General features: G+C 38.6%; 1 protein-coding gene across 15 annotated transcripts in view; it reads right to left on the bottom strand.

Moving 5' to 3' along the window:
• Nucleotides 1-4,962: 4,962 nt before the first annotated feature.
• plekha7b (pleckstrin homology domain containing, family A member 7b) overlaps nt 4,963-13,665 on the bottom strand; it is a 69,728-nt gene continuing 61,025 nt past the window's right edge. For all 15 annotated transcript variants that reach the window (XM_034217613.1, XM_034217634.1, XM_034217718.1 and 12 more), the window contains 8 exons: nt 13,328-13,519; nt 13,123-13,237; nt 12,924-13,015; nt 12,221-12,478; nt 9,958-10,185; nt 9,306-9,439; nt 8,900-9,048; nt 4,963-5,624 (listed from right to left, as the gene is read on the bottom strand). In XM_034217613.1, the coding sequence (XP_034073504.1) occupies nt 5,602-5,624; nt 8,900-9,048; nt 9,306-9,439; nt 9,958-10,185; nt 12,221-12,478; nt 12,924-13,015; nt 13,123-13,237; nt 13,328-13,519 (1,191 nt within the window). In that variant the 3' untranslated portion in view covers nt 4,963-5,601. The remainder of the gene's footprint in view (nt 5,625-8,899; nt 9,049-9,305; nt 9,440-9,957; nt 10,186-12,220; nt 12,479-12,923; nt 13,016-13,122; nt 13,238-13,327; nt 13,520-13,665) is intronic.

Here is a 13,665-nt window from a genome sequence, read left to right as displayed (position 1 = left end):
CACCTCAGTATATTGAAATTAGATATAATTCTCCAACCATCTAACTCTGAATCGTTCAGATCCACGCATGATGTGATGTCTGCTCTGTGTGAAGACTCTTCAGGAGCGGACTTCCCGGGACTGAAATGTGTGTTTCACGTGTCTCATACGCCACCTATTGGTCACTACAGGAAACACCTAGGTACTTCCTCAAGCCCTCAAACAGCAGATGACTGTATTAGAGACAACAATCTGAGGATCTGTGCCACGACATTCAGCCTTTTTTCTGGTAAAGACTATGCTGCCCGATCTGATGTTTAAATGTAGTCAACCCTGACTAAATTGTAGTGTAAAAATTGCATCTTAGCAGTGAAATCATATATTTGAAACACTTTTTTTTTCAAGCATTCTGCTTTTGACTGCATTATTGCTGCTTTGAAAATGAATGTTATTTGCATTGGAAGAAAAATGATGCAAGAAGACAAAACTAATTTTATTTTCTTATTGTTGAATTTAACCACCAGACTTTAACAGTGAAACATGACATATGGGTGCAGCTGAGCAGGTGCCAACAAACTCTGTACAGTTCTCAAAACACAAATATAGACTCCTATTTCTACAGAGGTGACTGTAATGGCTTCCTCTTCATAGCTCAGATGGTGGAGTGCATGAAGACAGTCCAACTTGTTGGGGGGTAAGGCATTTGCATACCCTGTGAGTCTTTGATGCATCTTGAAATTCAAGTCTAGCCCATAAATATTTGAAAAGGAGAGTGCATGAAAATCAACATTTTTGTTACATTAAATTAACATGTGTTCTTCTCCTGTTCTGCATGGTTAATTGGAGAACAGCATTCAGTCAGTGAGTGAGAATGATAGAGGGGAGGGGGGGAGGCTGCTTTGATTACTGTGCAGACGGAGCAGGTTTTAAAGGTGTGCTGCTGATTCATGCACAGGAAGACATCGATTTGTATTCTGAATGAGAATTCACAATTATCTGCTTTATCCAAGAGAAAAAGAGTTGTATTTCACACCTTTTAGCATACCCTTAAACTAATAAAGCCTCACATGTGGCAGGACATAGCTCCTAGTAACACCTGACTATGTAGCATTAGAAACTGCATATACATTAAAAATAAATATTTCTTACACACAGTAACACATTATGATTCAGTTGCAGACATTAGGGCTTTATTTAAGTGTTTATATGTCAGATAACGTGTACGTTAACATTGTATAATATAGTTTTATCATATATATTAAGTCTTCAGTAGTTTTAAATACATTTGAAACAGTTGTAAATATGTTGTAAATGTGAACCAAGTGCTTTATAACACACTGTAAAATTGTTAGGAGCCTATATATAACTATATTTTCATTACATAATTTTAAACCCTAACCTAAAAAGGATTGTAACATGTGCATGATCACATAAAACATATTTATTATTAAACCTGAGTGAAATCTTTAATTCATATATCTTCATCTTCATATATTCTTAATCATCATGTATAGCTCTATCCTGACTTAAAGGAATGGGCTGATGAGCAGAGACACCTTTGTTTCACACATGTATTTCATGATCAAGATGTTTACAAGCATCACATCATGGACAAGTCAAATCTTAGCCTTTGGAAATGTTCTTCGTGAAAGACATTTTTTGGAAGCTCTGCTCATTTACTTTTTTTGAGAGTGACATGAAAATGTAAAGATAGACACACTGTGTTAAATGTCTGAATATAGAAGATGTTGATCTTGATTTGCAAACAGTTACATAGTGTCACATACTTTAAGCAGATCCTCATTGATGAGAAATAACACAAATCTAAGTATACTTCTGTGAGCACCCTTACAAGCCATTAGGGAAACATTTCTGCAGACGGTCACAACCACGGACATGGTTCGACATCCACAAAACCAACACGACTGACTTAGTTATTATTGAATTCCAAGTTATGCAATTAACTCAAACACTATTTGCATACATGCAAATCGCCTCTCTCCCAATCGGACTTGCAAAGTGGGACGCTCTGTTCTCATTAGTTGACCCAAATCTCTTACTTGTAACTCTGGATTTCATCAAAGTTTAGTCAGGATCTAATATTTCCTTTCAAGTTAACAGAGAACTACTGATTAATCATGTTGCAATAAGGAGTGCAACATGCCAATTCTAATTATATACTTATCAGGGATACCATCATACAGCCCAGTGCCAACAGTACTACAAATATCAACTCTGTAGTACTCATGAATACACGTTAAACCAATGATTTATTGTACTATTTATGTTGTGTATTTCTAAATACGTTACCTGCTGTTCGGTTTTTGAAGAATCTTGTAGCGTGAAAACTTCTTCTTTTTCAGAAAACGAGACATGGAATCGGTTTTTTATCAAAATGCAGTTTTTAATCAAATGTTTTTTCCAAATGCATCTCTGGTAACGGCCTTATACGACAGTGAGCACACCATTTTTCTCTTTTAATTTAACTGATGTATCAGAAATGTAAAAAAAAACTGATGGAAATAAACTGATCTCTTTGATAGTGCACTGTAGATCCATGAATGCATTTGTAGCCTTTTTCATTTGAGTAGCTAAACATATTCAATTTCACTTAGATCAGTGTGTGTGTGTCTGTGTGTGTGTGGAAGGAGCTGCTAGATTAAAGAGGAGGCCCGGGGGCATTCGGTTCATTTACAAAGCAATTGCTTTTATGTACAAAAAGCCCAATTCACTGTAGGTATTGTAAAAGCCTTCCGTTTAAGGGACATGAGATTAATTCATTGTTTAATTTTACACAGCACTTTCTCAACGCAGGCTTAATCATTTGTGTCAAAGGAATTGTGTTCTCTTTTCAATATTTAATATTTTTACATTTGCCTCATCTCCCCAATGATATCGCAATTGTGAATGCTTTGAAATGAAAGATTACACAAAGGCATTGTTTTAGTTTCTGCAAATAGTAAGTCAGTGTGGTGCAGCACGACTGTAATTCAGCTTTCTCTCTATTCTTTTTATAGCATGCATACACATTGGGAAGAATATTCAGTGATTCCTAACTCTTCAATTATTCAACAAATCACCATTCCATTTCTTACATATTAAAAAATGTATCGTATGTGGAGCTTGAAAATGATAAAAGAGCATAAAATACTATTTTGAAATCAAAGCACCTATTGCATAGCCTCCTTGGTTTTGTATTTGTACAATTGGACTACAATATGGATCCCCAAAGTGCACAAAGAAGGCGCTCGCTGTGATTCCACTGTAATCTAATCCTCAGACATTCACGGCAAGTAATAATATGTATGTGATGGAAATATGTATCTCTGGGAATCAGTGTAGGATTTCTTCTTTCTCTTCCCCTATCAGGGGAAAAGTGTGAATATGTTACACATGCAGTGTGCAGAGCAGTGAACAATACAGACCTGAGAACAAGGTCAGACTCCTCAGCATGGTCTCAATGGGCTCTTCCTTTCAACACAGAGCAGGCAGAAAGGAAAGCAACAAAAGTCAAAGCTTTCACCTCACCAGTGTCACTTTACATTGACATGATATACTTTACTGATAATTACATTGAGACATTTGAGTTACTGCTGCTTACTTATTATCTTTCATTTACTTCTACAAAAGATATTCTCTAACAAACATCCCTGTCATGAATCCAAGCAGTATGTGTCTTAGTCTCTCTGCATCTGATAAAAGCATTTCTGAATCCAGTAAGTATTTAGTTAAGGATTAATGCGGGAGGCCTTGATTGCGTTTAACAGAACAGGACCTTATTAGCATAATAGGCCCTCTTTCATTCTCTTTGAAGTCCAGAGCATAGAATAACAAATGTATATGAACCACCAGCCAAACGTCAATACATGGAAATGCCACAATCCTCAGTGGAGGGTCTTGGGTGAATTTCTGCTGGAGGAGGGAAAAACATCCCATTTTATTGCAAAATAAGCACAACAGAGGATGTGTTGGGTCTTCTAGCCACCAGGGCCAGCAGGCGCTGTGGGGCCCCGATACTGGAGGAGAGATGGAGGTAGAGAGGCTGCTCTCTCAGGTGTTTTCAAAGAGCACTATGAGTGAAAGTAATTACTCTCGAATTAAAGATAAAGATGTCACTTGGGAGGGAGCCGCAACACAACGGCTCACTATCAGGCGTGGGCGTTGTAGCCTTTAATAGTGTTTGCATCACATCCTATCAGCATATGTACCAGGGTTCTTCATGATAAACATGCAACATATTTGTGCTGAAAATGGCAGTCTGTTAATAACAGCACTTTCCATAACAGATGATTGTCTCTGTATTCTTTTCTTTTTTGATCAGATAGGTCAATACATGTATTTCTCAAAAGGTTTCTTTCACAATTGCAAGGGAGACATGGTTCATGATTTAAAGATATGAATTCTGTACTTCAGAATCCAGAGTTTTTAGTATCCACCTTCTTGGTTGAAAATACATGGAATTAAAAATGCCCTTTTGAGATTGAAAAAGCTTTGAACTTAAAAAAAACATTTCAAGAAGCCTCTCTTTTTTGTATTGAGAGTTCACCTCCTTTGAGCATGCCTTAGTTTGGTTCCCTTCTCAAATAATAGAATGAAGTTTAATGGGTCAAGGCAATCAATGTGGAGGTTCAAAGAGAATCCTGGAGCTATGATGAGTCCACATTTTGTACTTTTCTTTGTACATGATTAGAATAAAATACATTCAATGAATGCGTCAGTAATATAAAATATAATATAATATGATAAGGAGCCAAGGCTATTTTAGATGAAAAGTTAATCATTTAGTTTAATATTGCCTTTCTAAATTGCGTCGATTACAAGGCAGATTCATAAACTGAAGGTCATGGATTATTGAATTTCCCTTTCCTTCTGGCTCATGGTAGTTATCGGACACCTTAGCCGATTATGCTATTTACCTCATTCAAACAAAATGAAATGAATATGAATATAAATGATAAAATAATACATATTTCACTAACCAGATATTGTGTTAATATCTTTAATATTTACATTTTTATAAATTTCCATTTGCAACCTTTCCCAGTCACACAGAAAATATGTTAAAGGTTATTTTTCTTCTGATGTAAGCAAAAATAAAATTCATTTTGGCAAGCTAAAAGGAGACTGGCAGTGCTACAGGTACATACATATGATATTTCAAGTGGTTTGTTGTAAGAATATTATCTGAGCTTTAACAAAAATACTACCATCATGATGCATTTAGTACCTTTTGTTCTTAACATTCTGTACCTGACAAAAACAAACAAAAACAGGTTCCCAGTTGAGATCACACTGCAGACAAAAGTGATTCAGTCATATCTTGAAAACATGATACAGTGAACAATTCAAAGTGCAATAAAATGTAGAAAATGTTATCGTGAGATTAACATTGGTTAGACTCTCCCATAGTTAATAAGCACATCAGCGCCCATTGCAAAGTCTTCCATTTTCCATCGTTTTCAGAAATTAGAAAATCTTTAACGAGTCAATGCTTCGTGAGCCTCAGAGAGCAGGATAAAAGTTTAGTAACGTTCTTGTACTGCTCTATGGAAAAGTGTAAAATTCCCCAAATCCTCTTTTCCTGTAGATCCTAGGTGTTTGTTGTCATTTTGGAATAGCACCTCAGTGTCCAGAAATGGCTTGAGCTGAGAAGTGATCAGAGAGAAAGACAAAGTAAGTACCACAAATTAAAAGGTTCTCATTCACTGCTTGGTTCTTCCATTCCTTTCATTGTTAACACATGTGATATTCAAGTAAACATATACTCTTACTCAATGTTTGAATTCTTAGTTGAAAAGAAGGTTTTACAGTGTATCATTGTAAAATCAGTTTTGGGAAGGTTTCAATGCTGACAATATTAACAATAAAGTTACTGTAAACACTGATAGGGATATCTCTGTGTTGTGGTTCTAAGTTACTTCCCTTTAAATACATCCTAATGGTCTATCTTGACTGTCTTTTTGTTGTGTAGTTATAGTGTAAATAACATTCAACCAACTGCAACAACACATATAATAACATCAGAAATGAACATGGGATGAGAGAGGTATCATTCAATCACAGTGAAGCATGCGGTCGAACAACTTCTCGAAGGAATGAAGATTCCTCATATAGTAGACAACGACACATTCAAGTCATGCAAATAGTAACTTGCTTTCACTTCCTCTGACATGACATAAATGCTGCATGATACCAAGAGGTTAAAGGCAGCTAGGTGGAGACTTTGGTCATTGTGTTTGATTGTTTTTGATTAAAATCAGGTTATTTTATGTAACTGTGTACATCTAGTGCACATTACAATTATATCCAGAAATAAATACACATATTTAACCTACCTGTAGAAGGATAATGGTCTTATTTATAGAAATACATCTGGGGGGAAAAAATCAAGTTATCACTCATTGTTGGCTGATTAATAAGGCAGTAAACCTTTGTCAATGCGTTTACAGTAACAACAATGATATCTACTGTGTTATTTTCCGACTTTGCGAGGCCACACTACAGATGGGGAGCTAATTGGAGCTGTGAATGCAGCTGTGCTGACTACTGAACTGTCAAGGTGCTAAATCAAAAGGTTTCTCCTTTGTTAATTATACACAATGCTACAACAGTCATGTTCATTTCAGCCATTTTTTCCTCAAGCATCTATAAATATTTTGGCAGTGATACAAAAAGAAAAAAGAGAAAAACAATTTACAGACAATTATCACAGTGGGATGAGCAGACTGCCTGCAGATGTTTGTTTTGATTATAATGGGAGTAGAGGCAGGGCTTCCCTAACCTAGACAAGATGTGTTTCCTACAATCACAACAGAGCAGCAAGCATGCAGCGAGAACACACAGGAGCACCGTGTTGCAGAGGATTAGTGAGGTCTTGGAAACATTAACACCGTAAAACATGCAGTTAGGCCTTACTTTATTTCTTGGGTTAGACAAACGTGTAGTGAATTCCGTTGCTTAGAGGAGAGGGAGGCGCCAGAGACACAGAGGGAGAAGGAGAAACCGAAGGAGCAGGAGGAACATAAGGAGTAGGGTGGAAAGGAGGAAGAGGAGGAGCAGGAGGAAGGGGAGGACGAGGAGGAGGACGAGGAGGAGGAGGAGGAGGAGGAGGAGGAGGTGGAGGGGGGGGGGGGAGGAGGAGGAGGATAGGTGGGGATGTTAGCCAGTGGTGGAACTATCGAGAAGAGGACAGGAGGGAAAAAAAGAAAAGAGAAAATCAAATTGGTTTGTTAGTCACACGGCGAACTCTGTTAAAGTCACATTGAAGGCTAAAACTGGTGCATGTTTTGTTCTGAAAACTACACTTTTGTGTTTGTTTACCAAATGACACAGGGGGTGGGCGACATGAATACATAATGAAGTCACTGTATATTTCATTTCATATTGCTTTTCTAGAAAGTCAGTTTACAAAAGAATGTAAATTGCAATTAGCAATGGGAATATCTGGCATTGATGTACTCCATCACAGTGATGATGTATCTCCAATAATGTAATAAGTCTCATCTGCTAAACAATCAGCAGCATTGCCCACAATGGCATGATACAAATAAAAGCATTAAACTGGTAGCATTTACTAAAGAGCTAGTAGATTGATGAGTTGATTGACAGTAATGATTAGTTCATCATTTTAGTCGGCTATTAGGCAGAAGCCAAGAACACACATTTGAGGTTTTGCTGCTCTCTGTGTAAAACATTATTTGTTGTTCTAAGACTAAAAGATTTTTGAACAAAATTAGCAATCTAAGCCTTGGGCACCTGGAAATCTTGATTTCTTTTTTCAAAATGTTCTGAACTTTAAACATAATGAAAAACACACTAAGGATTACACAAGGCAGTTTATTTTTTGAGATCATTAATATGTTGTAGATATTTTTGAGATTCCTTTTAATGGTCCTGACAAGTAATAACAAAAAATAACAAATTATTTAGAATAACATATCTAAAAACAAAAGCACCTTCTTATGTATACTTTACATAATTGCATGGCTGCATATTCCTGCTTTAATGCGATCATTATTGAAGTCTCTCATGCATAATACCATGAAAGGACCTTTCTTTTAATTCAAGGTTTGAAAGTGCACCAGCATACCTTGCTTTAACACCAAAGGGAGAGAAAGAAAATCATTTATTTAGTCTCCGCTGACAAGATGCCAGCAGTTATATTCTCTGACATTTCTCTATGCTGGAAATAATGTTATAATTGTTGACTTTGCCTCACTGTGCATATTAAGCTTCCACACACGGTGACAGCTTGAGTGCTAGTGTGTGTGACAGATGTGTGTGTGTGTGTGTGTGTGTGCGTGTGCATATATGTGTGAGTGAGGCACACAGGCTGACAATCTGCTGCAGCTACAGTGAAAATGAACTTGCCAGTCTGCTGTAGAGTATGAAAGAGATGAAAAGTGAGCGCAGTGTCTTTTATGCAGGTTCAGAGCTGTGTTCAAAGCAGCAGCAATGGTATGCAGGAGAGTGGAGTTTGACTGGGTCATTGATCAGCACACAAAATGGCCCCATCAAGCTATTCCTCCCCTGTCTGAAAGATCCTACATGGATTGCAATTAGAGACTATCTGAGCTCCTAAGAAGGAATAATGTTCAGTTATTAGGAAATGAACAGCCTTATTGCTTGAATCTGCACCTTACGCCCTTCTCATCTCCACTCCATCAATCCAGGATTCTTGAAAGGCTACCTCCCTCTCTTTATCCCCTCTTCAACCAAAAGATGTCCATTTGATGCCAGGATCAATTTGACTCAAACTGTGTACCTTTTTCTCTTTTTTTTATCAGGCAGGTAGTTATTATTAAGTGTTTCTGTAAAATAATGATTTTTACATTCATTATAAAGCAAAGATGTATAACCTACAACAACCTACAGGCTCAAAGGAACAGAACATTATTTTTAAATTGTTATAATGACCAACCTGTGACTAGTTTGCTCTTGAGCGAAGCCTCCGATGCCAGAGCGTAGGACATGGTGATGATCCTCTCCTGCTCCTGCAGCGCTGAGTCCAGAGCCACCAGCCCAACCCCTGGCTTGTCCACGGTCACTGCAGGTGCCAGGTTGTGCACACTGGAATAAAAGACCAAATGAACTAAACATGATGAATTGGTAATAATGTGGAAATGCATTATTTGCTGGGAAGGCGTTTTCTTCAATGTGAAGGAGGAGCATGAGCTGAAGCCCGGTGCCTTCGAAAGGTGGCCAGGTTTAGCATTGTGCTTGAGGAAATGTCTGTAGGGCGAGTTATTGCCAAAACGGACAATTTGGCTTACTGCAAGGCCTCCCCAAAAGCCCACTCTGGTGTTCATCAGCAACACTTAATTTACCTGGATTTTGCCAAGATGCTCTTGATGCGCTCCACCTTACGATAACGATCCTCCACCTCCTGCGGACTGAGAGGCTCCTCAGGCTCTGAATCCACATAGCGCTCCGGGATCAACACTTTCTGAGGCTTGGAAAGCTTCACGAAACAGATATAGTGTGTGTTAAGGTCCAAGCTGCCATTTCATCCCCCTTGCTATCTGGTCACTTCAAAAAATGATCTATCCAATTGCACAGATTAAGATTGGATATACAACCTTCATTAAACTAAGGATATACGCAGGAGTTAAAATGCCCTTCACATTTCTTAAAGTAAAAGTAAAGTATAAGGACTTTAACAAAGCCTTTACTCTCCAGCTTGATTGAGGCTCAGGTCAAAGCTTATGATGAATTCAAGGTTTTTTCTGAATGTCTGCATTTATAAAGCATAATATCCACGCACCAACATAAGTTAGATTGTTATTTTTATTCAGCTTCCTGGGCCTGAATGCAATAAGGGAATAAAAGGAACAAACTTTGTCTTTCATCTTTTTATATACTTTTTGGACTGTGGTTGTTCTTGGTTGAGTATCATGTGTTTTCTTCTACCTTTATCATATGCATGTATTGATTTCAAACAACAAAGCTGTATGACTTTGCTTGGAGAAGATAACGTACCTCTTTGTTAAGGTCCAGGTCATAGTCTAGTGGTTCCAGGTCGACCTCATGGGCAGGAGGAGTCGTGGCCGTAGAGCACAGGGTCAGCCATTCGTCAGAGTGCGAGCGGGGTCTCTCCTTGTGCTCGGGAGGTCTCTCCTCCCCCTGAACGCTCCTCACTGCCTGCGCCTCCTCCCCCTGAACAGCCCTCTCAAGCAGCTGCAGGTCAAAGTCCTGCTCTCTCTTCCACTGGACAACACAAAAAGGAAAATAATACATTGTTAAACAAATAACAGGACACAACTTCTCAAGTACATTTGAAAATGACTGGATTCACTTGCCTTCCCACATCATGATATGTTACAAGTACTATAAATTGCATAAGTAGGCTATCATGATTTGAAATGCTGCAGAGTGTGTGAGTGTTTGTGTGTTTACAGGTGTGAACATGAAAAAAGGGGGAGCATGCATCTATTGAATATGCATGCCTATGCTCTCAATATCACAGCCTGCTGTACATTCTCTACACCAGTGATAAATAAGACAGAACAGTGACAGACACAGACAGGAACGACCACTTCACTCATACTGATGACCAAACAAAACCATAGTGTTTGCATTGAGAGAAAAACAATATAATAAATAAAAATACATGGCAATATGAGTGCATTAGAAAATAACGTTTATTTTTTGCATTTACATTCACATTTGAAAAAGGAAGCATTCTTATTACTAACAATTAACTAACTGATAAAGACATTGAGCAAAACTGAAATCACTTAACCTATGTTTTGATATGAAATGGATTAGCATACACATAAGTATTGTCTAAATGAAAGGCTTCCTCTAACGAAGATGGGTAGATTGGAGAACAGTAGTCCCAGATCCATAAGAACATCCTCATATTGATTCAGTAAAGAAAAGCAGGACAAATGCCATGATTAGGTTGAGATGAATATGCTTGAATAGGCATTGCTCAGTGTATGTCAATGATTTGGCCAGTAGAAAATAAGGCACTTTCTCTCTTTTACTCTCTTTCTCACACATAAACACATACACACACATAAATGGACTGCTTAGAGACAGCCACAGTACTTAATTGAAGGACAGCAGGCATTGATCTAAATGAGGAAAGACAGGTCTCTTCTGCTATTCTGTAAGCAGAGAACCACTGGAAAAAGAAATATTGAACTTGGTTAAATTATACTTTCAGAATGAAGAAAAAATCAGTAATGAGAGGGATAGAATGGGGCGAGGTGGGCAAAGTTAGTGTCTAACAACTATTAAAGGTGGGGTAGGTAATTTTGGAGAAACCAGCTCGAGTGAGCTAGAATTTGAAAATACACAGCCGGAACAAATCTGCCACTTCCTCACAGAGCCCCTCCTCCAACACACACGAACGCGCACATGACCAATGAGGGCACGAGATAAGTTTGTGCACAGATGGAAGGCTGACAGGCAGGTAGCCCATCCAGTTATTTTAGCCGGGCCGGCTAAAATGATTGGTCGTGCTTTTTACAGTACTACGGCTTCCACAGATGAATTGTTATGGATTTTTTGTCAAAGCACTTAAGATATCCATTGCTCTTGGTGTTAAGAGCATTCCATGGAATATAACAAAAGTGTATCTCGAGCCGGTTTCTCAAACTTACCTAGCTCACCTTTAAAGGGAAAAATTCCAAGAAATTGGGTTTAATGTGAAATGTAGATGGCATTGAGGCCTGAGGTAATTAGTGTGTTACGCGAGTGTGATAGGCAAGATATATGCTTTAAGCAGGAAGACCATCCCTAATAATTGTAAATGTAATTATTTCCACCTAATAATAAACTATTTTTGTGCTACAGTTAAGTATCAAGTGTAAAGCCACTCTCTAAAGGCCTTTTTCATTGTAGATATGTTGACATGTCACAGAAGGAATAATGAAAATGTATTTCCATTCAGTTGATACACTGTCAAAGCTCACTAGAACACTACTGGAAAAAACAGAGCCATCGTTGATGTTTTTAGTAAAAGCTTTTTTTCTCCTGCTATGATAAATCAAATGTCTGCAGTGAAAAAGGCCTATTAAAATCTGAGAACAACATGCATGAATTAAGCACAGTTAGAGCCACACAGTGAATAATCATACTGCTTAATATATTGTATTTCTGTTGACTTTGTAATGTCAGAAACTGAGAAAAGCCAAACTTTGCTGTTTTAAGTCTCGCATTGTAGATCACCACTCTCGGTTTGGTTGTCGTCATGCATGAGATTGTGACATGTGATACTGTTCTAGTAACATACTGATCCCAAGTCTGCAGAAAGTGGGCGCGAGGGTGCAGGCGGTGTGTGCGAGGATGGAGAGGCGTGGCGGTCTCCGTGGCTCAGGGTGCGTTTGCGCTGGCGGACGAGGGCCTTCTGGTGCCTCTTCATCCTCTCCAGCTGCTCATCAGCACTCATCTTCCCCCTCTGCTGCTGCTGCTGCTGCTGCTGCTGCTGCTGCTGCTGCTGCTGCGCCGGCTCCCCGGAGTACAGACGCTCCAAGGCACTTTTTGGTCTCTCCTGAGAGGAGTGGGAGGAATGAGAGTTGATAACACGAGCAAAAGGTGCAGCAGAATGCAAAGAAGTGGAGGGAAATAAAAACAAACAAGAAGGTAAAAGCTAATGTTAATAAGGCATGAAAAAGGAACACGGTAGACAATTCACAGAATGAATACGATACGCGGTTTACATGTAAAAAATAGTTTTTGTTATTTTGTTTTACAGAAAAATGCATATCCATCAAGAATTATAAGGAATACGTTTGGTAAATGGATTATATCTTAGGCAATTCAATATTATTATCTCAAATCTATCCATGAAATTGAAGCGTGACAAAGTCCTTACATCATGGTATGATGGATCATATTTTAGAAAATGTTTTAAAGAAATATAAAGACGTTGCTATAACATGTGCTTTTTATGTACTGGAAAATATCAATATTCTTATAATATATCTGAACCTCACCGTCACCCCTGCAGCTGAGGTGGATCTTCGGATGGTCACATATGAGGAGATGTTGGAGGACTGATTCAGCCTCAGCGAGGAACCCGCCACTCCTGAGGGGAAAGCCAACAAACATGTGGAAAGCTTAGCTAAAAGCTACAAAGTAAAAAAAAAGCTGCCCCTCAATAAATCTGTTCTCCTGATTCTATCATCCACGCACCTCTGCTAGGTAATGTCTGGTAACCCTCATGTCCTGATGCTGCTACACTGATGTGGCTTGAGCCGTCTCCAGCTCCCATAAGCTCTGGATCGCTCAGGAAAGGTCTTAGTTCCACCTGAAATTCAAAGACAGAGATTAAAAAACAAACCTTAGATAAATGTAGACATATCAGCGGCACAAACACACAGATACACATACTATATACCTTGCCGTCTCCATTAGTGAACTGGCCAATCTCTCTGTCCCTTTTGCGTTCATCTGACTGTCGTTTGAGGCCGCGTACAGAAGTATGCCGTATGACTGTTGTCTCCCGGGGCAACGGGGGCACAGCAGGGGGATGCTCATCAGGACTATAGAGCTGAGGTAGAGGAGGTCTTGGAGGCACATCATCCTCACCCTGCATACACAACAACTGTTCATTGTTAAATACTCAAAATCATCACAAACATCTATCTCACATTGGACATCAGTCCTTTCTTTAATCTTCAAAACTACCAATACATATCTAATGTTACATACCAATGTGAGGTAACAGTACTCATT

This window comes from Gymnodraco acuticeps, unplaced genomic scaffold (genome assembly GCF_902827175.1).
Source record: "Gymnodraco acuticeps unplaced genomic scaffold, fGymAcu1.1, whole genome shotgun sequence".
In the NCBI taxonomy this organism is placed as follows: Eukaryota; Metazoa; Chordata; class Actinopteri; order Perciformes; family Bathydraconidae; genus Gymnodraco; species Gymnodraco acuticeps.
The sequence above is the reverse complement of the archived record's forward strand: the minus strand, read 5'-3'. Positions and strand labels throughout refer to the sequence as shown.